Consider the following 27,142-nt stretch of genomic DNA (forward strand, 5'->3'; position numbering starts at 1 on the left):
GATTTTACCCGAAATTAACTGTCACTTATGATTGCAAGTTGTTGCGAATCAGTGACTGCTTTAGTGTTAAAATATGGTGCTATATTTTTAGGATTGTGTTTATATCATTTTATGTAGATATCCACATTTATTTATTATTTTTCTTCTGCAGTTTTTATTGAAAATGCAATATTTGATATCTCAACAACCTGATGTAATAGACAAAAACTGATGCCAGATTTGGTTTAAGCACCCCAAAATTACATTAAACCCGTTGGAATACCTTATGCCAGAAAGTGTGTTGACCAGTGTAATGCAAAGCAGCTGCCGTTGTTGGGAGGTGCTCTTGAAGGGTGGGGTGAGAAAGGAGGCGAGGGGGTCATTGACATCGCGGGTATTAAGAGGAGTTCAAGTTGTAAAACCTCGACCAACACTCCTCCTGGCAGAAACAGACGGAGCGAACACTGCGCGCGTCGGTTCGGATGCGAGGATTTTAATTCGTCAGGCTTGATGCGAGTACATCCGCAAGGGAGTGCGAGTTTCCCGTATTGCTTCGTGCGGTTAAAACGATATAAAACACCCGAGCCGAACACAGATCACGCGCGTCTATAAATAACGAGGAACGCAGAGGACGCTACATCCACGGCGGCGCGCACGGGAGAGACAGAGAGCGAGAGAGATACACATCCTCAAGTCAGTGGTTCATTATAGTTGTTGTTGTTGCTGCTGCACCGTCACCAGACGACGAATGTGCGAGGCGAACTTTCACATACAGCACGAGAAACGTAAAACAAACACAAAAAAACGTACAAGGCGCGCCCTCGACTCCCCATCTCACACACACGAAACGCACGAGAAAATAATCGACTCACTTCGACTTACGCACAAAGATTAACCCCCCCCCCCCCCCCCGTTGGGGCAAGTGCTGTGAGCGAGCACCCAGGAAGGCCGACACCGTGCGATGGGGTGGGGGTTGGCCACGACTACGCCCGGCCGCCTTTGTCTCCCCAGTGGCGATGTTTACACACCGCACCAGGTACTCATTTGAGGCCGAGTCGACCCAAGGGAGGTCCAGAACAGCTACAGATAATCGTCACTGGTGTTGGTGGCCGTGAGCGGGAGTCGAACTCGAGCCGGCGGGTTTCTAGCGCAGCGCGCTGACCGCTACGTCATCCACATGCCCACGCGCACACACGCACATGCAGCAAACTCAACATGCTGAGTTTGTCAACGGACGTTGACGTAGCAGAGCCAAGAAGGTGCCGGACCTCACGTTGGTGGTGCGACGAGGCACGGCGCTTTGGCAGCACCGTCGCCGTGCCGAGTCCCCAAACGAACGGACGGACGGGCGGAGAGAAGCGCGAGGCACGGGACCCGAACCGCAAAGACAACGCGTGCGTTTTGCGCGACATGCGACATTCTCCGCTGACGACTTGGGGTGGCGGTGGGGTGTGCGGTTGATGCGCATGCGGAAATATACAGCTCATCTAGCAGCAGACAGATAGACACGTATGTATGTACACGTGCACGCGTGACGCATGCGCATAAATTAACATCGTAACACGAGAGACGACGAAACCGTGACTCCGCGACACGCTGGGCTCCACGTGGGAACAGCTCTCACGTACCCCCTCCTCCCCTCCCGCCCGCCCGGGAGCCCTACCTAACGCTACCGAGTAGTTTAGAACGCTAGGTAGGGCTACCTAGCGCTAGGTAGGGCCAGCTAGCGCCCAGTAGCGCTAGCAAGCGACGAGCGTGCATGCGGTGCAACCGCACTCTGGGGTTCACGGGCCGGAGGAGGGGGGGGGGTTACGCTAGAGGGGGGCGCGGTTGGGGAAATTTGGGCAACGGAACCCCCCCCCCCCAACATTTAATTTCTTGCACGGGGGGGGAGGGGGGCCCATGCCAACCGTGCTACGTCGCCGCTCTCAGCTGCGGCGACGCTGAACGCTACAAGCGCGGAAGAACGATGAACAACATCAAGGAGACGGAACCTCTTCGGCCCTTCTCGCTTGTCCGAGCCTTCGGGACATCATCACCACACGGGGGGGGGGGGTCCACGTTTGTTTCAAGCTTCTTCTTCCAACGAAACCCCGGGACTCGCAACGTTTCGTCGCTTACGCGGGGAGATGACGCGATACGGGCGCAGCGTGCCGCTACGACCCAGGCGACCCTGTGGGAGAGGGGGGGGGGGTGCTCTCCGGTATTCGGCGAGGATCACAGCGGCTCTCGTTGCGACAAGAACGAGCGAGCGCCTGCCGCGCCGGAATTGCTCGCTCGCTCCCTCCCTCCGTCAACCTCGGACAAGGGTTTGCGTTTCTTTGGCGACGCTCAGGCTAAAGGCCTCGGCGCGTGACGTCATCTCGACCGTTCCAACGCCCCCGCTGCAGAGACCGCCGTCTCGCCCAGGGGGGCCCCCGGGGGGGACATCTCCAGTGGCAGCTGTCTTTGTGCGGCGTGAGGGTGAACGCAGCCCCGGCCTGCGCCCGAGCGTCGGTATGCCAGTAGGGGGGCGACTGGGTGGAGATGGAACCGGATGCTGCCATCGGATCATCCAAGTCGCCCACGGCAGTGTGGAGCTGCGCGAGGGCAGCATGCGAGCGGCGTGCGGTCAGCGTGGGGGGCAGCATGAGGTCAGCGTGTGGGCAATGTTGAGAACATGGTTAGGGCAGCGTGTGGGGAGCTTGAGGTTCGTGTGAGGGGGCAGCGTGGGGGGGAAGCGTAAGGGGGCAGCGTGGGGGCAGCATTGGGGGCAGCACATTGGGGGGGGGGGGTGCAGCGTGGCTCGATCAAGCGAGGGTGAAATTCTCCTCGCGGAACACGAGGTCGACGGCGGCGTCGACGTCCTCCACGGTGTAGGTGGGCTCCACGAGCTCCGGGTCAAAGCGGAAGTCACGGTGGCCGTGGAACACAGTCTCCTTCACCGCCTCCGCCGGGTCCTCCGGCACCTGGAGGGGGGGGGGGGGCGCACGGTGAGAAAACCCTTCAGGGGACGGGTGGGACACGTGCGGCCAACTCCACGGCTGGCCACCTTTGTCTCCCAAGTGCCGGCGTTCTAAACGATGAAACGAAACAATTTTTATTTTACCACTGGGCTGCGAGAGGAAGCCAGGAGAGAGCTACTGGCGAGCAGTCCCCAATCAACCATTGCCCAGTGGGGATGTCGCTCATTCTCCTTCGCTGCCCTCGTTGTCTGGAACTCTCTTCCCCCAGTCATCCGTGCTGTTGACTACCTGCCCCTATTAAAGTAGAGGCTCAAAACCTTCCCTCCTATGACTCACTGCCTCTATATCGACGAGCTTAGCCCACTGTTTCTGTACAGCATCATGAAACGCGGTCCCATGAATTCATCATTGTCTGTTTATATTTGGCACAAGTCAAAACAAAAAAAACCTTTGGGAAATAAACGCTCATTTCCTAAGGGGGACCTGGTTACAGCAAAAATCATGAACAGAACAATCCGAAAACAAAGTCCCACTGAGCTGCGTAGCTCGTTTTCAGAAGCGGCCTGAGCTCTCACAAATGATAGCTCGACGGAGTGGCTTATCGCGTGGACATTTATGACGGCCGAATACTCTAAACGCGTGTCGATTCTAAACGTGGAAGGAAAAACACGAGAAAAATTCCAGACGACCACGGGGAGAGAGAGAGAGACATGCAAACTTCAAATATACAGGTGTCAGAGTCAAGATCGAACCCACGGTAGTTAACGACTCGCCACCGCGGCGCCACACACCGGGTACTAATTTGAGGCTGAGTCGACCTAGATGAGGCCCAGAACCAGTTCAAATAATCGTCACTGGCGGCCGTGAGCGGCAATCGAGCTCGGGTCGCACGCACACACACACCAACTCGCGCACACACACACACACACACATGCACGTACACACACACACACCAACTCACACACCCACACACACCAACTCGCACACACACACCAACTCGCGCACACACACACACACGCATGCACGCACACACGCACACACACACACACACACTCGCCAACTCACACACACACACACACCAACTCACAAAGATCCCCCGTATAACCTTAACAGACTGTAGGGGCAAGTGCTGTTAGTGAGCACCTATGAAGGCCGCAACGGTACACAAAGGAGTGGGTGGCCAGCACCACGCCCGACCGCCTTTGTCTCCCCAGTGGCAATGTTTACACACCGCACCAAGTACTCATTTGAGGCTGAGTCGACCTAGGGGAGGCCCGGGACCGGTTCAGATAATCGTCACCGGTGTTGGCCGTGAGCGGGAATCGAACCCGTGTCGCCGGGTTCCTAGCGCAGCACGCTAACCGCTACACTACCGCTCCCCACAACTCACGCACACACACACACACACGCACACACACACACACCAACTCGCGCACGCACACACGCACACACCAACTCGCGCGCACACACACACACACGCCAACTCGCACACACACACACCAACTCGCGCACGCACGCACCTGCGCGTGGGGGCTGTACACGCCCGTGCACACGAGAATGGAGCGGCACGCCAAGGCTGTGGCTCCGACGAGCTCCCCGGCTCCGTGCATCGCGTGCCCTCTCGTCGTCCTCGCCGTGCCGTCGTCATCGACGTCCCGGCCGCCGCCGCCACTGCCGGGACGTGCTGGGCGCGCCACGGCCAGCCCTCCGGCAGCCCGGGCCTGCACTCGCGCCGATACCGCCTGCCGGTCGCCGCGCTCCTCCCGCAGGCTCCGCTGCAGGTGGCGGCTGTAGAGGTTGGCCCCGTAGATGTCCGCCATGGGGTTATCGCTGCCGACGGACGAGGGGGGAATGGTGGGAGCGGGGAGGGTGCGGGGATGGCCAGGGATGTTACATTAGTTTTATTATAATTGCGGAGTGGACAGTCACCTGGGAGGAGAAGAAGCGATGAAATCAGCTCACGGATTATTACTTTTTTTTTTTTACTTACAACCACCAGGTAAGGCCCACTGAGCGAAATGGATCTTTCCCATAAGCGATCTGGCCACAAACAATAGTGGCTTATCACGTGGAAATGTATAGTTGCAGCCAAATAGTCTAAACGCACGTTGATTATAAATGTGGAGGGGAAAAAAACGGAAGACCCGGAGAAAAAAAAAATGTGTCGTTAAACCCGCCAACACCCGACACACCCCATTAGTAAGGTTTGTCACGTAAACAGAACATTCCAATTCGTTACTAGTACAGCATATCTCACCCAAAAATCTAACCCCAAAAAACCTATATTATGGATGAAATTGGTCGCGAAAGCCTACGTGTTAAGCGGGGAGAGAGAGATATGCAGACTCCGAATATAAATAAACGTTACGGGCAGCAGGGGGTGGGAGGGGGTGGGAGGGAGGGGGTGGGAGGGGGCAACAAGAGGGAGGAAGGGACCGCTTGCTCTTGCGAGGGTCTGTGCAGGTGAGAGCCTGGGCGGGTGAGGGCCTGGGCAGGTAAGGGCCTTGTGAAATATCTATTTTTTATCATTTAAAACGGAATGTGGCGTGTCGGGGGGGGCGGGGCGCGAGGATCCAGCTGACGAGAGAGAGAGAGAGAGACGCCCCCGCGGTTCCCGCTCACCCGATGGCGTAGAGGGTCTCCACCGGATGCTGCCATCCCATCTCGCGCGCCTGCGTGCGCACCAGGTACTCGGCGTACTGGTACGTCACCTCGCTCGGCTTGCCGATCAGGGCCTCGTACTTGAGCTCCCTGCCCGTCACCTTCTTGTAGATGCTCTCCAGGCACACCATGAACGTGCCGTGGCCGAACCTGCGGCACCGCGGCGCGCAAAGCAAAGGGGGGACGACGGCGTTCAGGGGGCGACGACGCGGCGAGTGGACCGCTCCGATCGTAGCGTCGGGAGCGGTGGCGAAGTGGTAAGCGCACTGCGCGACGATCACGTGCTCTCTCTGCCCACCCACCCAAGACGACACACCCTGTGTAGCTTTAACAGACAGTCGGGGCAAATGCTGTTGGTGAGCACCTATTAAGGCCAGCGCAGCACACGAAGGGGTGGGTGAGCAGCACTACGCTTCTGTCTCCCCAGTGAAGATATTTTACAAACTGCACCAGGTCCTCGTTTGAGGCCGAGTCGACCTAGGGAAGGCCCAGGACCGGCCATGAGTGGGAATCGACCTCGGGTCGCCGGGTTCGTAGCGCGGCGCGCTAACGACGATACTACCGCTCCTCGACCCGACCCTCACCCCTTGACCAACGCTCACTGACCAGCGTCGTGAAACGTGACCAAACAGTCGTAATGACTGACAAGGAACGGCCAGGCCTTCGTCCGACAAGTGGATTGACAGAGGGCGGCGAATTTTTGTTGTTGTTATTCTATATTGCATTATTGTATTGTTACATCATTGCAAAGTTGAACGAACTGTGTTTACTTCACCCCCTGCAGCCGCACGAAGGTGCTACCATTCACCACAATGTAAAAACTAAAAATTGTTATACTATTTACTAATTAATCAGTTAAGGCCCACTGAGCTATAGAGCTATTTTTCAGAAGTGACGTGGTCACAAATAATCGAAGTGGCTCATCGTGTGGGAATTCATAGCAGCGAAATACTCTAAACACAGGTTGATTCTAAATGTGGAGGTAAAAACCGGAGGACCCGGAAAAAAATCCACGCGACCACGGGGAGAGAGATATGCACACTCAAAATACACAGCAGGCATCAGGCTTGGGATCGAACCCATAAACTCCTGCATACCAGGCGAGGTAGTTACCATATCGGCACGGTGGATTAATACTAATCCATTCTTGGAATCGAATCGACAGTTTAAATCCATCTCGCCGGGAGAGTGAATTGCTCCACCCTCGTTGTGCAATCCCCTAACCCCTTGGGGCAGCTATGCCCGCAAGGCGGGAGTGGGCGCGGGTGTGGGGGGAGGGATGCCCACCCAGCGCCCAGCAACCCCCCCCAACGATTATCTGGGATCGTCACCGTGGCATCTTGGCCTCGGCCATCCACATGAGGTCCATGTTGCACGCGAGCAGCGGGAGATGGGGGTGGGGCACGGCGCGGGCGCCCGTGCCGGGACGCCCGTCCGTCAGCAGCACGTCCATCACCAGCTGGAGGTTCGTCTCCCACCGGATTGGCTCCCCAAACAGGATGATCGCTGTCGTGGCAAAAAGCAAAAAAAGATTCAAGGGAAATTTAAAGGTCCCTCCGCGGAATTCCTGCGTACCCCTTTTGTTCATCGCTCGCGCTTTGTACCGGGGCTCTTGTCAGAATAAAAAAAAACAACAATACAAAAATGAAACAAAGATCCCGCCACCGCCGGCAGAGGTCGCAACTGGGTACCCAGTTGCGACCTCTGCCGCAACCCCCCCCACCCCCCCAAACTAAGCAGTGCTCATGTTTATACACTGAACCAGGTACTCATTTAAGGCTGCGTCGACCTAGGGGAGGTGCAGCACGGATGCCAATAAACAATCTATCAATCGCCACAGAGGTTAGCCGTGGTCAGAACCAAACCCAGGTCGCGGGGTTCGTAGCGCAGCGCGCGAACCACTCCACACTACCACTGAACACAACATCGCATGCACGCCCGCACAGACGCGCACATGAACAGATACACACGGGGGCATGCTGAGGGTTGGTGGATTAGGCAGGGATCTGTTAAACTCTCAAATCCACTGGGCTGCGAGAGGAAGCCAGTAGACAGCTACTGCCGAGCAGTCCCCAATCAACCATTGCCCAGTGGGGATATCGCTCATTCTCCTTTGCTGCCCTCGTTGTCTGGAACTCTCTTCCCCCACTCATCCGTGCTGTTGACTCCCTGCCCCTATTAAAGTAGAGGCTCAAAATCTTCCCTCCTATGACTCACTGCCTCTATATAGACGAGCTTAGCCCACTGTTTCTGTACAGCATCATGAAACGCGGTTCCATGAATTCATCATTGTCTGTTAATATTTGGCGCAAGTCAGAACAAAAAAACCTTTGGGAAATAAACGCTCATTTCCTAAGGGCGACCTGGTTAAAGCAAAAATTATGAACAGAACAATCCAAAAACAACTGTAGAGGTCAAGTTCCAAATGGCAAGGTCGTGCATCAGCACATTACATCCAGCACAACGAGGCTGGGAGAACGCATCTCATACCAAACATATCGGTTGAGAAACAGCACCGAGGTCGGTTAAAAAAACACAAGTAGAATCCTGCCAAGCGTGGTAATAAATTGCACACTTGAATTGCACATTTAGATGCTATGCAAAATCCATATTTCATTGGAAATGTGGGCATATCTCAAAGACAAAACAAACAAGTGGAAATTACAAGTCATAGCATATTGACATATGAACCGATGGAATAGGTCATGTTTTGTGTTAAAAATTATTTCGTGAGAGAAATATTCACGTTTTTAATAAGTGCAGGTCCAAACAAATGTCTAAGTATTATTATTGTGTGTCAGCCTTGAAATTACCATCAATCTTTGGGAAATCAGGCGTTGTTGTTGGCTGAAAAGACAAGAAGAGAAAATACACTGTAAGTAAAATATTCCGAAATTACCAAACAATGTCGCCAGCAGATCCCATTACAGGCATCTCCAGTGTCGGACGCGCCCGATTTACAACGAACTACATTCACGGTGTTAATATAACGCCGCCGTGGATCAAATTACGCCGCAGAAACGACACGACGCATCTTTCGACACGACTCCAAATGCATTTTAACAGAGTCGGTCTGTATTCTTGGTTCTTTCGGTAAAGTCACGTAGAAGGGAAATATTAAATTAATAAAAATAAAACATTATAAAATTCTCACGACGTTTCGGCCACAACGCAAGCAGCCGTCCCTCAGGTGAAGAAAAGAGCTGTCGGAAAGACAGTGTCCAAATGAACAGCATCCTAAAAAACATTGGGATGCTGTCTTTCCGACAGCTCTGTTCTTCACCTGAGGACGGCTGCTTGCGTTGTGGCCGAAACGTCGTGAGAATTGTATTATGTTTTATTTTTATTATTTTATTATTTCCCTTCTACGTGGCTTTACCGAAAGAACTAAGAAGATGAATCCATGGTTTTCTAACGTGACTTGGCGTGGATTTTTTTGCCATACTCAAGTTTTTTTTTGGATTTCAACCTTTTAAACCCTGTTAAATATGGCTGATAACAGATAAAAAAACATCGGCAAATGATGTTTCTACCGTGTCTGTTGTCTATGCTAAAATAGGGGTCGATTTACAACAGGGTTTCCAGTAACACATTACGTCGTAATAGCAGGGACCGCCCTTTACTCCACTTTCCTCCGAACATCTAAACCCCAAGCCATCGCCAACCCACGCATGGCCAGAGTGGTGAAGCACGGTCAAACAAAAATGTTTGCCGTCTTCATCCAGCAGTGGGTCGGCAAGCGGCTGAGAATTTTTTTTTAAACTCAGTTCTTCAAAATTGCTTTTTGTGCTGTTTGTTGCCCTTCTCCCGCACCTCCGATTAGCACGGTTGGTTACGTACAGTGCGAAAGAAGTTCAACGTACATACAGAAGTTCAAAAGAATTGCACTTGATAGCATCGGTGCAGTTAGAGCACTGCGCGATGAACATGCCGACCTGAGCTTTATGCCCAGCCACAGCTAAAGTTTAGCGGTTCCAGTTTCTTTATAAGTGACAATACAAAGTGACTGATATGTGATAACGCACTATCACGTATGTGAAGTTCAACATACACACGTGCAACTATCTGCTCCGCTGTGTAATTATCCTCACAAGCGGCCAAGTAAAACGCATCACGGGTACCGCGCGCGTACGCGTGTCCGTGACGTAATCCTGGCGACTTGTGCTTCAATTTCTGGTGAGCACGTGAAGCACATCACTGCTGGGTGGCGGTCCGACACAGGTTTCCCATCTCGGCGAGGTCAAATCAACCTTCCGCAGCACGTGCGGACATCAATGCCGCGGTGCAAAAAAACGCGCCTGCCAGGCACTCGCATCCCTGGCTCCACTGGTCGTCTAACAATTTATCCGTTCGTCGTTTCAAAATAGACTCTGGGAACGTTCGTACACACGTGAAATCGTTGACGCAGCAACGGCCTCTCATTTACCGGTTAGGAAAACAATTGGCTCATGCCAGGGATGGGGCATGGTTGGCACGCCACACTATATATGCCCCAGTGGGGAGATGTTAACTACCTCGCCTGGTATACAGGAGGTTATGGGTTCACTCTCAAATCCCGATGGCTGTATACGTGCAGTTTGCATGTTCTCCCCGTAGTCGCGTGGATTTTTCTCCGGGTCCTCCGGTTTTTCCCTCCACATTTAGAATGAACGTCACACGTTTAGGGTATATTGGCTGCTATTCATTTCCACATAATCCACTTGTTTGTGCTATCATTTGTGATAGCCAGGTCGCTTCTGAAAAAAAGAGCTACATAGTTCAGTGAGCCTTACCTGGTAAAATAGAAGCAAAATAAACACGTAAAAAAAATGTGATAAAATAATAAAATAAAAATAAAAAATAAAATAAAGCTTGTTCAGCAACAGCGAAACGACAGCCGACTCACCAGCTCCTTGGGCCTACGGCTCTGGTCCACCATATCAAGAAGGGGGAAGGCTTCGCGCAGCATGTCGATGGTGACGATCTGCGTAAAGCCCAGGCTGTGAGGGGGGAGGAGGTGGTGGGGGGGGGGGGCGAAGGGTGGCTCCGGTTAAGGAACAAACCGCGTGCGCGAGGGGGCAAAACACGCGGCGGCTTCACGGTGGAGGTGGGGAGGGGGTGGGGGGGGGTGGGGGGGAGGGGGTGGGGGGGCACCCACGAGGCAGAGATGGGTTACAGAGTTACGGGAACGCACGTGTCGGCATCGGGGCGACGTCTGGTCAACAACTCAAACGCCTGCCCTCGTTCCCCCTCAAGGTACATCCCTGAAACCCACTCCGGATCCACGGAGGCTCTGGACCGGATAGCGAACGATCAACCACCGCGATGGCACCGAGTATTACGATCGTATATGATTGCAATAACCCCTCCCACCCCTCCTCTGATCTATGCACCTGATAGGCTCACAGTGATACTATCACTTTGTTCTATTTAAGAGCGGAATCTGGAAGACTTCTACACAATTCTGGAAAACCGCCTGGTGAAGCTGGTTGTAATCACGAGCGAAACGTCGTACTCGATTGTAAACGTCCCACGTTTACTCGCCATCACACCGATGTGCTGGAGTAGTAACCAAATGCCACGCTTTGTTCACGGGACAAACCTTACTAACTGTCTGTGCCGGGTGGTGGTGAGTTAACGACACGTTTATATTTACGCGATCCAACCCAAAACCTTTATAATTAATATCACGGTCGCGCTGTACGGCTCTCCCGTGTGTTGTTCGGGTCGTCCCGCGGCGCGTTGTTCCGCGCGCTGTGCCGACGTTTCGCTCCACGTGCCGGGGGCTACTCCAAGAACGGGAACGGAATTTCCGCGATGCTTTTGAAGCATCGGACATCGCTGTCGAACAACACATGCGAGAGCTAACGTCATGCTGTACTGCAAATTGCTGCTCCTCCATACGACATCATCACCGTTATCTGTGGCCTTGTCGTTATTGAATTCACAAAAATCAGTAAAACTCACCATTACCACTCTCCTTATGACAACAACACCCGCCATTCGCCACTAAGTGGCGGTGACGTCACTATCGGTGGGTTTTCCAAAGCTCCGATCCCAGGTGGACAGTTGCAACCATCGCAAGACCCTGCGAGATGGCTATAACTTTGGGGAAGCATTCATTCAGCAGTGGACAGATGACAGCTGGCTGCTGCTACGTGTGTCCCAATATGTTATCAGGAGTTTTCACATTCCCAGCCTCCCTACTTGTATCGTGAACCTTTTACATGTAAGCAGATCATTTTCTTCATGAAACAATCATCGCGATCATTTATTTGCAGTCGATTTACTCAATCAGCAGTGGATTGACCATGGCCGATGATGACACCTTGAAATGATCTCGTTTAATGTTTTTTTTCTTTCAATTTGACATCTTGCACCGTATTAACATTAGTGGAATGTATTACTCGTGTATAACTGTGACCATAAAACATTTTATATTTACCAACAAAAGCCACGAGTGAAGATGGGAATTTTCTTATGTTTTCAACTTTGGATTTATGACCAACATCCGATTCGGGTTTCTGTGTTCATATTTTCCATTATTGTATCAACTCTGCATTTTCACCATTGGAACCTCATTTTCCAGTAAAAAATACGATAATTGTTTTTTTACCCTTCTATCTGGCAAGCCTTTTGTCGTCATCTGGTCCAACCCATGTGAGACTAGGCTCTAAGGAAAGCTGTCTCGGGTGTGGACCAATCAACTTCAAGGACAGTGCATATATTATCAAAGTTATGTTTTTTGTTTGCATTATGACTGCAGGTATTGTGGTCTATGCAAACATGACTCCTTGTAAAAAAGGTGTCAGTTTTGTTGCCAGATAGAAGGGTAAAAAAACAATTATCAACTTTGCATTTTCTTGAGATAATGTGAATTGGCCAGGAGATGACGGTCACAGCAATGGGTTGAATCGACCTGTCCAAACATGTGGTTATCATTTCCTCATAATAATATCGGCCACAATTAATCCACTGCTGGATGAAGGCCTCCTCAAGTCCCACATGGCGCCCCACACTCATTAACAGAATTTGTCAAACATCCCCAACGCAAGGCCCTCCTGAAAAGGACCTTCGAGACTGGGTGAGACTTACCACACCAATTCCGCATTGTGCCCTTTAACAGCCAAACTGGCACTCGTGAGGGACTTGCAACGATTCGGTTTGTCCCCGAAGCATTAACCACACAAACGGCGAGTTCATCTGGCTTGCTTGTACTGACTAATTCCCCGATCCAAAACCTAGATTACGAGGAGCCTTCAAGTCCCTGCATCGTGCGCCGAAGAGTTCACGCGAGACTCGGGCGGGTGCGAGTTCATCCGCGATGCTCAGTGAACCTGGAACGGAATGGCATTCTTCTAAAACGATACATTTAAACTCAAACTTTTTTAGCGACCCAGCCAGAAAATTATCGCTCAACGAAGTGGCTTATCGCATGGAAATTGCGAGCGGCCAAATACTCCAAACGCACGTCGATTCTAATTGTGGAGGAAAAAAAACGGTGGACCTGGAGAGACAAACTTCAATTGCACAGGTGTGAGGGTTGGGATCAAACCCACGACACACCCTGCACACCAGGCGATGTAGTTAACATCTCGCCACCATGGCGCTTACAGTCAATCACTCTTGCCTCCCACTCGGTTTAACGGGGTGAACTTGATTAATCGCTGGGACAATGTGAATGTAAAAACTGTTGATCCACTGCCTTCGACCTCACTCAAGTCTTGATCTTGCTCCCATTATCAATTTGTTTTAATATTTTTCACTTGCAAATGTTTACAGTTCACGCCGCTGCTGGCGGAAGGGCATCCAACTGGCAGGGCGCGTTAGAGTGCCCCTCTACAGAGGTTATCTTGGCCTACTCTTCCACACTGGCCTGACGACTTGGAACAGGTGGGATTAAACACACTTTACGCCACCATGCGCCACCTGCCTACATACAAAAAATATTCAGTTGCTCCACAGCATTTGACATTTAGCTGTTTTGCAAGTGCATGTTTTGTATTTGCCATTGATACTTTTAATTATTGGAATCTCAAACTGGAAAGAAGTCCAACATTTTTATAACTGTTATCAGACACGTGACAAATCCACACTCGACTGGAATCGTAATTGTAGCAGCTGCAAAGCTGTTTATGTTTTGTCACCATCACCACCATCTGTCCGCGCTCGCATATTTTTTTTCCCAATCCAATTATATTTAGCCAGACGTCAAAACCCTCCAACGTGCATTACCCCCCCACCCCCCCCCCGTGTGCAAAGGGAGACCCAGGACGCGTGCACAGGTTTTTGTACTCCGTCCTCTTGTGCATGGAAATTGTATCCCCCCCAAACTCGTTTGTTCTTTTGCAAGAAAAAAAACCTCCACACCTGTAACAATTTTACCACAGATGTGCCACACAGCTTCTCCAGCGGCGCGTTTTAAAGTTGTGCCGCAGATTTTTTTTCAGCGTGGTGTCCGACGTTTAGCTACCTCCCCCCCCCCCCCCGTGTGTTGTGAACTACTGGACATCAGTGAAAAATAGCTTTTATAGCTCATCGCATTCCTCCAGTACTAAATTTATATTCTGATTCTGGATGCGAATTCCGTTCCATTTCACGTGCTGGGGAACTTCTTGCGACGTGGAATTTCAGTTCCTCAAAAAGCTGCCCCCCCCCCCCCCTCCCACCGCGCACACACGGAGCGAAATGTTTGAACATCGTGCCGAACATCACGCGGTAGGACACGAAAACGCATCGGAAGGACCGCACGGTAACGCTGCGCCGATGCGAACGGCGATCGCGCTGCGTGCGCAAGGCAGCGCTTTCACCCGTAACGGAAGGCGGCAAATCCGCAGCGGCAGCGTTCTATAACGCAGACGATGCAGACGTTGTTTAAGAGAGCGCACAATTCAAATGCACGGGTCACCGTGGAATGAAAAAGGTCCCCGCTAAATCGGGAGTAAAAAAAACTTTACGTGCTATTAAATTTCACCAAGCAATGCCAGAAACGTCCATGAATAACCCTGCCTCGTATACGCGCTAAGGCGGGCAACGGCGTCTTATCGGGGCGGGGGCGGGCGAGGAAACATGCAACGTTGCCCAAACAGTGACAATTTAAATCACAATCCAAAGGCGAGGCATCAGCACTCGCCGTCCCAAACAAAACATAACCGTTCCACGTCGATTTGTCTGCGTTTGACCGGAGGCAGGGCAAGACGAGATAGAACAAGCCGTGCCGCAGCAGGGCAGAGCGCGACCGCAGCGTTTTAAACTGCCGACGTGCGGCGACTGCGGGAAGGGGGCGGGTGGGGGGGGCAGGACCTTTTGTACTCGCGCAGTCTATTGCTGCACCTGCAGTGAGAAATGCGACACTGGCATTCTCCGAGGCCGAATCCCATGGCATCGTCAGGATGTGATCGGGCACGTCGATGGCGCACAGCTCTCGATTTAAAGCTTTCGTGACTGCAGGGATTCATCTTCTTGGTTCTTTCGGTAAAGTCACGTAGAAGGGAAATAATAAAATAATAAAAATAAAACATAATAAAATAATTCTCACGACGTTTCGGCCACAACGCAAGCAGCCGTCCTCAGGTGAAGAACAGGTCTGTCGGAAAGACAGCGTCTGAATGAACCTGAGGACGGCTGCTTGCGTTGTGGCCGAAACGTCGTGAGAATAATTTTATTATGTTTTATTTTTATTATTTCCCTTCTACGTGACTTTACCGAAAGAACCAAGAAGGCGCACAACTCGTCGCGCGCCCCCGCTCGTTCGGCCGACCGTCCAGGCTCGCACGTCTGGATAGCGACCTACGCCGCGTCCGCACTTGCGCTCCGGCTGACCTCTCACTCAAAACTGACATCACCTCTGTGTGGGGTCAGAGGTAGCGTCCCATAGGGGGGCTCCGCCAAATTGACCCACACCGCCACCCCTCCCCCCATCCTACTCCGATTTTACTGTACCACCGGTGTATGCCACAGTACACCACGTGTGTATGTGTAGGGCTATTGCACGAGTGTCTTGTCAAGAGGGAGGCCGAGCAGAAAGAATGTAGAATTACAGGAGCAATGCGGATGCTCGCTCGGCACTCGCACAGTTGCACCAGATCTGTTTGGCTGTCGTCACCTATGTTGAACTTCTTTCGCAGCGTACGCAGTCACCCGTTGGTAATGGGAGGTGGGGTCATAACCATCAGCTGTGATCTACCCAACTCTGGATATATGTCTCTCAGCGGGGACACAAGAGAATTTTGGCCGCCAGTTTCGTAGCGCAGCATTCGCACACCACTTCAAAATTAAAAGCCCCCCCAAAAAAACGCTTAGTTGACAATCATTTTGTCGCCGATTTCATTTAACTAAATCAACAACAGAGAATGGCTTGACGACTTAAGAGACGTGGCACTACCTGAGCATATTGGCACAAGACAGAGAGGAAAGTGGAGACAAATGACGCAATTTGCAGGAGACACTTATGGGCTATCTGCCCATGGATCGGGATGATAATGACGACGACGACGAAATGAACAACCAGTGACGAGTCTCTACCGACAGCGGTTAGAGGGAGGATCGTCGCTCCGGAGCCACGGCACTCCACTAAAGGTCACAGCGCTGGGTCCCCCACGTGGGGGCGGCTCGGCAAGCGTCGGCCGGCTCAGACCGGTTTAACACAACGGCAGCGAGCCGGTCAAGCCCCACCGCTCCCCATCTTAATGCACGACGCAAGCGCCCCCGACAGCCGACTCGGCCACACGGGTGCAGCATCTTTGAAATGTCATCACCGCCACCGTTTATCATCGGCATCGGCCACGATCTATCCACTGCTGGACGAAGACCTCCCAACAACCCGTCGCCCTCTGCAATGATCCAACGTCTCTCACGATGCCACGAAACTAAACTGTAAACAATTTGGATGTTACCAGGCCCACTGAGATGGCTTCACCACCCGAATGTGAAATTGTAAGTTAAATCTTGACTGAAAGCTTTCGTGACTGCAGGAATTCACACTCTTTGGGTCTTTCAGTAAAGTCACATAGATAGAAAAATAATAATATAAAATCACGACGTTTCGATCGCAACACGAGCAATCGTCTTCAGGTGAAAAAATACAGCAGGCGGACTGCTGAGGCAGGAAGAAATATAGCGAGAGAGCTACTGATTGTAAGATGTTGCTATGCATCCAGATTAGCCATACAAAAGAAGAAAAAGAACCAGAGTATGCATGTAGTGTTGGACAGTCACTCACACACGCCTGATGGGTTGCACCCCACCGCATTTGCAGTTTGGTGGAGTCCATGATTTTCCATTCATGGAGGAAATATTGCAAGCACGAACCTTGCAAGCACAAACCTCTCCCCGCTACTCCGAGCACTTTCCAGCTTTTGTTACATTTTCTCTGTCATTGTTTCCGATCCATATGTCACAGCAGGTAATCGATATATATTGATAAACCCTTTCGTCTTTTGACACTTCTCTGTTGATTTTCATCACGTGTATTGTGTTTCTTCATTTAAAAATAAATATTTAAGCAAAAGGACGCAGGGTAATTGCGCAGCTACTTTTCAAACTGGTTCCCTTTTTTTTGTTTTTTGTTCATACAAAATTGCCCCACTGTTTGTTGTTTTCCAACCACTGTTTTGGAGCAATCATCAGCCGAAATTTACCTGCTCATTTTCCCTTGCCGTTAATGGCACCCTGACCCCCAAATTGTGGAAATCTACTAAAATTGCGCGGAGGCTGTATCGATACGTTCCTAATGCACACGCGTTCTGTACTGAACTCTGCCTGATACTCCAAAGCACACATCCAACACTTTTGTGCACATGTACCGGCGGCGCAGTAAACGAGCCCCCAGTCAACCCGTCGCTCAGAGGGAGGTCGCTCCTTCTCCTCTGCTGCCCCCAAAAGTTTGGAACTCTCTTCCCCACCGCCCAGCCATCTGTTCTGTCGACTCCTCGTCTCTGTTCAAGTCCAGACTCAAGGCCTTCCTTAATTTCTTCGTCTGCCTATGACTCACTTCCCCTTTCTCTCGACCAAACAAATATGCCGACTTTTCTTGTGCGGCGTTCTTGAAACATCGAGACTCCGTGTATAAATCCGAATCGTGTTATCTTTGCACTGAATTTTCTCGCTGCTGTCATTGTTAAATTGCCGCGGGACTTCGGACTAACGATTTGGAAGATCGGCCCAGTTTTGACGGCACTGCTGTGCAAAAAATCAGCAGCGAATACTCATGTTGCAAACTCTTAGGTTTTTTCGGTAAAGTCACGGAGGTAAAAAATAAAATTAATAAAAGTAATAATAGAAATAAAATAAAATAAAAAAATTCAATTCTTTTATTTCTATAATTTTATTATTTTTTATTATATTTTTTACCTACGTGACTTTACCGAAAAAACAGAAGAGTATGAATCCTTGCAGTCATGAAAGCTTCAAATCTAGAACTCATGTTGCAACTCAGAATCAACAGACCCGGCAAGATGCACAATCGTAGGACATTATATTCCCCTACAAAGAGGGGTAAGGAGGGGGGGAGTGTGGGTTGGAGAGGGAGAACAACACATCAAGTCAGAGGGAGGATACTTCTTGGCGATGTCTTCCACGGGCCCCTGGCCGGACACGAGCACGTGCTTGTGGTGGTACTGCTCAAACATTCGCAAGGGGCTGTGCGACAGCATCACCTGCTCCTGGGAGATCTGCACACGCGACACAAACGCACGCGTACCACACCGTCAGCGACTACGATCCACGGTGACTGTGCAACTCATATCGTAATCGCGATTGTGACGTCACCTAAAAATGCGGTTGTTGTTATTAAGATTGACCACAAAACTCAATCAATATTAAATCGATGCATCGTCACATTAACAATGGCGGGGGTGGGGGCGGGGGGAGGGTCAACACCGACCGACCCACCGAGCGATGGACTTACCGGCACCTCCCTCGCACCTAACAGCCTCGTCACATTTACAACACTGGGCAAGACAGACGGACATATGGACGGACAGGACGACGGACCAGCTGAATGACCCACCGACCTAAACTAAACTATTTTTATTTTACCTGGCATGGTCCACTGAGCTGCATAGACCTGGCTAACATAAATGATCGCCCGACGAAGTGGCTCATCACATGTAAACTTACAGCAGCAAAATACTCTCAACGCATCGTTGTAACTTGCTCACCCGCCGATACTGGACATGTGTGAAAAAGAGCTTCACAGCTCATAGGATTCCTCCTGCAGTCTAAGTAAAGATTCTGATTGTGATTCTAAACGTGGAGGGTAAAACCGGAGGACCCAAAGCAAAAATCCACACGACCACGGGGAGAGAGAGCATGCCAACTCCAAATATACAGTCATCAGGGTCGGTGTCGAACCCACGAATTCCTGGATACTAGGTGAGGTGGTTAAACCCTTTGCCGTTCCGAGACGACCGCAAGTTGCAGCGTGGCCCCCGTTCACTGCTGAATCCCGAAACGCGCAAGCGGTTAGCCTTAATTTTATTTAGAGAGGCGTATCACCGTTATTTTTAAAGAGATCGCACTCAACCACAGGGAACCGTAGCGACACGACCGCACTCTACAAACTGTGCCACACGCCCTGCCGCGTGGGCCTTGCGGGAGCTTCCGATAAAGTTATTTTAGTTTTTCTTCCGATATCGGAAACAGGAAAGGGGTTAACGACTCGCCACCGCGGCAACCAACCCACAGCGCACGCAACGCAACGCACCGGCACTCCCAGCACTTCCGAGAGCTGCGCCGCCTTCGCCTGCCGCAGGCAGTTGCCGGCGTTGGTGACGAACACGACGGGAACGCGCAGCGCACCGCTCGCGTCCAGCAGCTTGCGGAAGGCGTCGCGAGCCGCGGGGATCGGCGTGCGGCCTCGCACGAGGACGCCGTCGATGTCGAAGAGCAGCCCGAACGAGGCAGACTGCGTCTTGCACTGCAGGACGGAGAGAGGGGGGGGCGGGGGGTGAGCCGCGATCGTTCAGCGACGGAGCTGCCGAAGGGAGCATAAGAGAGAGGTGTGTGTGTACTGTATGTTGAACTTCTTTCGCGCTGTACGTAGACAACCGTGCTAATCGGAGGTGCGGGGATTGTTCGACAAATCGCTGCACGTTCCTGAACGAGATGCCAGCACGTGGGGGCGAAACGTTGGACTTCATGCCAAACAACACGGACACACATCGAGAGAGATTAACTGTAAATTATCTGGAGAAATATGATGGGGGGGGGGGCTAACCCCCAACCCGTAGGAAGGAGTCATCAGCAAAATACATAAACACAGATGGGATAAAAAAAAAGTGTAAGATAGGCAAAAAAAACAACTTTATTTATTGTCGACCCATTTAGGAAAATAATAGCCGCTGATGATGACGATAATGAATGGAATAATCTCACCAGTAATTATTACTGCGGTCAATTACTCGTGCGTGACCCACACACATGTAAATAGCCCTGCCCTAAAGTCACGACACAAAACCGCCTTGCCTTGGCGTCAGCGCGTCGAAGGCAAGCGATGCCTTGGGACACTGGACAGGCATGAATAATGCGTCAACGCCCCAACCCGAGGTTTCTGTTGGCTGCATTCCAGTTGTAAGCACCTACCACGCGCATGGTTGGCTACGCACGGTGTGAAAGATGGTCAACAGTGGAGAAAACCCAAGAAATTAAGTTCCCATTTTATGTAACTATTGCGGTTGTGTCGATTACGATGATGAAAATGATGTGGGAAGCTGCTTCCGAAATGGTTTTTAAAAAAATTATTTTTATTTTCAACAGCACAGCTGCTGACCATAGGTCCAAAATGTCAGCAGCCAGCAATCGGCGGCAATATAAAAAATGTAAAAAAACTAATGTGAAGAGTGCGACACATCCCTTGGATCGAGCGAAGGGTTTTCATTGCAGGAGCTTGGGGAAAGGTGGCGGATGGGAGGTGTGAAGCACGGCGGGGGAAGGAGCGGAAAGGGAAGCGACGCGGGCCCCCTGGTGATCCTGGGACCGCACTTTGAGAACCACCACTCTAAAGGGTTACACAGACTACACCTGGACACAAAAATTCCAGTCTACGCTCGCTCGCATGTACATCTCCAGCCTTTTTTTTGTCAATACACTGCTAGTTAAGGGCGTCCGCTACATTTTGCCCAAACGATCGGCGATAAATGAATGGGACTTTTTTTTTTTATCGGGTTCCAACTTAGAAAGTGGAAGTTGAATGGTTTGCACTCTTACAGCAGGGTCGTCAAGCCTGAAGCTCTAAACCGCTTCAGGTCTCATGCTAGCACTTAGGGGCAATCCATTTAGTAAGCACGCAAAAATCTCTCAAAACCTGACTGCTCCCCCCCACCTCCCTGTACGCACGTGTACTTTTTACCCCCCACCTGCGTACGTTCGCTTGACCCGCCCCCCCAAATCCTACAGAACGGCCGATATTTAATCCACGCAGAAACGATCAAGGATTAATAATATTAACGTGTTTAAGCAAACAGACAGTCCACCGCCGGACTATCTAAATCATTTCGAGGCCAATGTCGATAAATTATTATCGAGGCTTCACCCCTCCCCCCCCGTTTCCTATGCGTACATTGTCAGTAGACCCCCCCATACGCAAGCGTACGCGTTGGGGTTAACCCCCCCTCCCCCCTCCATGCGTACGTACTAAATGGATGCCCCCTTAACAAAAATACGATTCCCTTCGTCAGCGAACCAGGTAAATGTCACAATCCAAGCTTATAGAAGTAAAAACGAGCAAGCCGATGTAAATATACATTACGGCCACTGCTGGATTAAGGGATGCATACACAGTGTCTTCATGTAGGTTGTTTGAACCACACTTCACCACATGTGTCAGTGCAGGTTGGTCACGTGGGCGGAGGAGGGTGGAGGCAGGACCGGTTCAGAAATCACTCGCCACTCATGTTCACCATTGCCGGAAATCGAACTCAGGTCGCCGGGTCCATCGCGCAATGCGGGAACCTCTTCTTCCCTCCACGGCTACTCATTACGAGCACGCAGTACAATACAATCACACCACGCGTATGCACAACGCTCGATAGTGGTGCATCGCGTGTGACATCACCGCCACAATTCTGTTGCAGGACTGGTTCGGATATCACTCGCCAGGAGTCGAACTCAGGTCGCCGGGAACACGGCGCAGTGTGTGAACCTCCACGCCACCGCTGCTCCATAGCAACCCGTTGCCAGCGTACAACACAAGCGTGCCGTGTACACGGAGCGCTTAGTAGCGGTCCGTCTTGTGTAAGCTTACCGCACACGATTCGGGTCAGCCTGTCCTTTACATAACGCTGCGCTTCGGAGACGCAGTGCTGCTCAATTGAGGGCATCTGCAATGTCCAGTTCAGTCCGGGTCATTATATTATTCAACCGCAAGTGGCGTAGTTATCGAGTGTGCAGGCGGTGTTACTGCACCGGGGACCCAGGGAGTGAGCAGTGAAGAGGAAGGGATAGTGGACAGGCAAGGTGGCCCCGTTTCATTCCTTGCACCATCTTTGCTTGCTACAATTGGAACTTATATACTTGATCTATTTTAATATTTATTTTTGTGTGATTTGTTTTCCTTTCCTATACGTTCTAATCCGATCGTTTTTTTTCATAGGTCATCGGATTTATCCAGGATAAAGGTTCTGATTCTGACCAGGGCCCATTCCAACCACACTTCGCCACTGGGTTCGCATCAGTCCCGAAGCGTCTGTGTCTCTGTGCACTGCTTCGATCAATTATTATACCAATTGAGTCAATTTACATTTGGTCAATTTTTGTTAAATAAATTAAATATAAATCAAAGCCTATTTTTAAGCCACTGCTGGATGAAGGTCTCCCTGTACCGTGTCGGTCGTGTGGTCATATATTCCACAGTAAATCATTATTTTTCGATATTCTTGGTTCTTTCGGTAAAGTCACGTAGAAAGGAAATGAAAAAATAATAAAAAATATAAAACAACAAAATTCTCACGACGTTTCGACTGCAACACAAGCAATCATCATCAGGTGTGAAATCCACAGCAAGAAATGTTTTCCTTGAAACGTCGTGAGAATTTTATTGTTCTATACTTTTTCTTATTTTATTATTTCCCTTCTACATGACTTTACCGAAAGAACCAAGAATATGAATCCCTGCAGTCACGAAAGCTTTAAATCAAAATTCATTTTGTTTTCTCTTAACTGGTTATTATATCATTCATTAATAACAGCACGTTGTCAGTCCATTGCAGCATTCATGTGAGCTCATTGCACACAACCACCCATAGGCAAAAAAAATTATCGATTCTCTCGCACGACTTAACTTGCACACAGTAACAAGTGGACTACAACAGGCCCCATCCCTTTGGTAGCAAGGACCCCGTGTGCCTCTATCTGAAACATGCTTAGATCACGTGTCCTTGTATCCACCTTGTACTCGGATCATGAGCGTAAAAAATCCATGCAGTGAGGATTTCAGTGCAATGTTAACAATCGTGCCCTTCGTGCATCCTCTTTGCTTGCGACAATTGTGGATTGTGTCACCCGTGAAGATGTAATAACACAGCATAACAAGTTTCATGAACAGGCTCGTCGCACGTGGATATACTAAACAACTTCATACGCCGCTTACACGTTTGACGGTGTTATGTAACGCAGCCTTATGTAAGACTACTCGTTATACAAGGGATCATATCAATCCGCCCTTATCTTTATCCCCACCTGCTCAGTTTTGGCCAAATTCGAAATGCTAAAGCTGTCAGCAATGCCATTAACAATAAATTATATATATTTAAGCGACTTAACAGTAAATTAGTTAATTTCACATTCGGGTTATAATTACATTGCTGTGAATAAACGGGTTAAATATGCAGTGTGATATGTTAATGGCACTGCATACTGTTTTTAACAGTTTGCAGTACGATTAACCTATTGGCTCTCGAAATCCTCACCGCACTGGAATGTTTGGCTAATTCCTTTTCTCAGGACTGATTTGGGAGATACATTCTACGCGCGAATACCTTAACAGCACACGTGCAAATGAACACACGTTAACACTGCGATGTGTACGGAATCTGCCCATAACCAAATAACCCAGAATGCAATCCATCCAGTCATATCTCAGAGGTTAAGAAAGCTTGACCCTGAACAGTGTTTGGATGGGCGACTACCATTCCTGGTTGGGAATTGACTCAGCCCATCATCCCTCCAGGGTAGATAAAATCAGTACCACGTTGGGGGGGGGGGGGGGGGAGTCAACAGTGGTTGTCCTAAGGATAAACTCACGCCTGCCATAGGAATGTGGAATTTCCACCAATGGCTCAGGGCTGTAAAACGAGGAGATAAGCAGGAAATCACTTTGACTTCTTTTCCCCAATTACGACACCAGACAATGCTTCATTGTGGACGAAATCAATAAACATGATCGTGGGCCGACAGTGACCAGGGTGGTGAAGTATGGTAAAAAAAAAACGTTAAATAACCCTCAAGACCCGCAACAATCGTGGGTAGGGAGGAAACCCCTCCCAACCCGTCAGTGGAGTGACAAACGAGTTTTGAGTTAATTTGATTTAAATTTCGATTTAAAGCTTTCGTGACTGCAGGGATTCGTCTTCTTGGTTCTTTCGGTAAAGTCACGTAGAAGGGAAGTAATAAAATAATAAAAATAAAACATAATAAAATAAAATAATCCTCACGACGTTTCGCCCACAACGCAAGCAGCCGTCCTCAGGTGAAAACCAGGTCTGTCGAGGCGACAGCGTCTGATGACTTTACCGAAAGAACCAAGAAGATTAATTTGATTTGTTAACACAATTATTACATTTTAAAAGCACCCTTCAGTCCAGACCGCATTTATACCACTGGCTCGGACGCAGCTGCCAAGCCGACTGGCACCCCGAACTCCCACCGCACCGGCCACCAGCCCCCATCGACTAAGGTTGCGGCAGATCGATGGCACCCCACGGCTGTGAAATGAAACGTCGGAATCGGCTCCGAGATAGTTCTGCAAACCACACAACACGCTCGCACCACGGCCCAAGCCGTCCCACGTCAAGTCCCAACGTTGTCACATGCGACCCCTGTCACATCACAACACAGGAACAATCAGAGGCCACACCAAGTAGCTGGAACACCACCCCACCCCCCAGCCCACGCGTGGTTCAGTATTGGCAAGGACTTCATCCAGCAGTGGATAAGATCATGGCCATATGATGACGATGGCGATGAGCATGATTGGGTTGTCCTGTGAAGCAGGGCCGTTGCCCGAAACGTCGCCGATTGTATACGTCACTGGTGCTTGTGCACCACCGCCAAAGCAGTAGGGAATCACCAGATAACGTCTTTACCGATTTGGTGGGTATGTGGGTAGGAAGGTAGGCTGGTAGGTATGTGGGATGTGTGGTTAGTAGGTGTCTGTATAGGTAGACAGGTGGGTATGCAAATAGGTAGGCAGATTGGTAGGTAGATATGCACGTACGTGGGTATTCCAATTTAGCAACTCGTGGATAAATTAGTAGGTAGGGACGCCCGTAATATGGGTAGGTAAGTGAGCAGGTATGTGGGTAGTAGGGAATGTGGGTAGTAGGGAAATTATTGTGTGGGCGGATATATTGTTATACCAACAGATAGGAACATGACTAGGTACTGTAGTTGGGGACGTGGAGGTAGGTGGGTGAATTGAGTATGCAGGTGGGTGGGTGTGGGTAGGTGGGCACGTGGGTAGGTGGGTGGGTAGGTGAGCGCGTGGGCAGGTGGGTGGGTAGGTGAGCGCGTGGGTAGGTGGGTGGGTAGGTGGGCGCGTGGGTAGGTGGGTGGGTAGGTGAGCGCGTGGGCAGGTGGGTGGGTAGGTGGGCGCGTGGGTAGGTGGGTGGGTAGGTGGGCGCGTGGGCAGGTGGGTGGGTAGGTGGGCGCGTGGGTAGGTGGGTGGGTAGGTGGGCGCGTGGGTAGGTGGGTAGGTGGGTGGGTGGGTAGGTAGGCGCGTGGGTGGGTAGGTGGGCGCGTGGGTAGGTGGGCAGGTGGGTGGGTAGGTGGGCGCGTGGGTAGGTGGGTAGGTGAGCGCGTGGGTAGGTGGATCAATGAGTGGCTATGTCTTTAGGCAGGTAAGCAAGCAGGTTGACTGGCTGGTATGCGGACAGGTGAACAGGTAGTTAGCGGGATATGTGGTTGGTATTTGAGTATGTGGGTTTGGAAGTAGATGTGGGTATGTAAGTAGGGGTAGGGGGGGTCATAGATACGTTCATAAGTTGGTGGATAGGAAAGTAACAACGTTGGTCGACAGATAAAAGGCATAAAACAATTGCCGCCATTCGCCACAAAGTGACGGCGACGTGGACGTGGACACGGCGTCTGTGCCAGGCTAGGTGCACCTGGAGGCCACCACGTGCAGTGTTCGCCGACGGCAGGAGGTCACGGCAGACGGCACACAGGTGGGCAAGAGAGACAGCCGAGTTAGGCGACGGAGACGAGATCACCGGAGAGAGAGAGAGGCGCGCTAACACGCGGGCAGGGCCGGGCAGGCGCGACAGACAAGAGACCGGGAAACCCGCGGTACGCCTGGGGGTGCCGGGCGCAACGAGGCCGGAAAGGGGGGGGCAGCAGGGGGGGGGGCGGCAAAGGGGGGGGGGTAAGGGGGGGCAGCAAGGGGGGGGGAGCAAGGGGGGGGGTGGCGAGGGGGGGGCAAGGGGGGGTGGCGAGGGGGGGCAAGGGGGGGGGAGGAGGTCGGCAAAGGGGGGGGGGGAGGTCGGCAAGGGGGGGGGGGGGAGGTCGGCAAGGGGGGGGGGGGGAGGTCGGCAAGGGGGGGGGAGGTCGGCAAGGGGGGGGGAGGTCGGCAAGGGGGGGGGGGGGAGGTCGGCAAGGGGGGGGGGGGGAGGTCGGCAAGGGGGGGGGGAGGTCGGCAAGGGGGGGGGGGGCAACGGCAAGGGGGGGGGGCAACGGCAAGGGGGGGGGGCGGCAAGGGGGGGGCAACGGCAAGGGGGGGGCGGCAAGGGGGGGGCGGCAAGGGGGGGGGCACCGACAAGGGGGGGGGGGGGCACCGGCACAGCGAGTCGGGCACGCGGCGCCGCTCACCCGGACAGAGGCCGTCGCTTGGACTCCTCCGCTCGCCGGCGGCTGAAGAAGCAGCAGCCCCGTGGCGCTCCGCCACAGCTTGCCGAGGTGCCGCATCGCTACCGGCCGCGTGAATTACAACGCAAACCACACACACACACAAAATCAACGGCCGAGTTGAGTTCGGAGCGGAGGAGGAGGAGAGGAGGAGAGGCGGAGAGGCGGAAGACCAGCGTCGTGGCTGCCTTTGACAGCCCGGCTGGGCGGTGGCGGCGGTAGTGGCGGTGGTGACGACGGCGGCGTGGAGCGACCTCGCACGGAGCCTCGCGTCTCGTAATGAGCGGGCGCTGCCGCTACCCCCGGGGACCCCTCCGGGAAGTCCCGCCCCACCCCCGCACACCTCCCCTCCCATTGGTCGAGAACGCTGGTGCTTTAGAGCGGCGCCGACCAATGGGAGGTCGCGTTTGTTGTTGTGCGCGCGGAGGCGTTGGCCCGCGATGGAACGCCATTGGCTGCCGAGGCCGCGTGCGTGTGCGTGGGTGGGAGGGGTTTTGGTTCGTTCCGTGAGCTGAATGAAT

The 27,142-nt window shown here is 51.7% G+C and overlaps 1 protein-coding gene across 1 annotated transcript; it reads right to left on the reverse strand.

The window, feature by feature from the left end:
* Nucleotides 1-452: 452 nt before the first annotated feature.
* HDHD5 (haloacid dehalogenase like hydrolase domain containing 5) lies at nt 453-26,899 on the reverse strand. Its single transcript, XM_061566994.1, has 9 exons — nt 26,586-26,899; nt 19,270-19,482; nt 18,123-18,235; nt 10,471-10,564; nt 8,399-8,432; nt 6,917-7,091; nt 5,547-5,735; nt 4,445-4,754; nt 453-2,927 (listed from the first exon to the last, which is right to left on the reverse strand). The coding sequence occupies exons 1-9, from the start codon at nt 26,679-26,681 to the stop codon at nt 2,769-2,771; spliced, it is 1,383 nt and encodes a 460-aa protein (XP_061422978.1). The 5' UTR covers nt 26,682-26,899; the 3' UTR covers nt 453-2,768.
* Between the last annotated feature and the right edge of the window lie 243 nt (nt 26,900-27,142).

Source organism: Lethenteron reissneri, chromosome 38 (assembly GCF_015708825.2).
Source record: "Lethenteron reissneri isolate LAM-NWPU_2019-01 chromosome 38, ASM1570882v1, whole genome shotgun sequence".
In the NCBI taxonomy this organism is placed as follows: Eukaryota; Metazoa; Chordata; class Hyperoartia; order Petromyzontiformes; family Petromyzontidae; genus Lethenteron; species Lethenteron reissneri.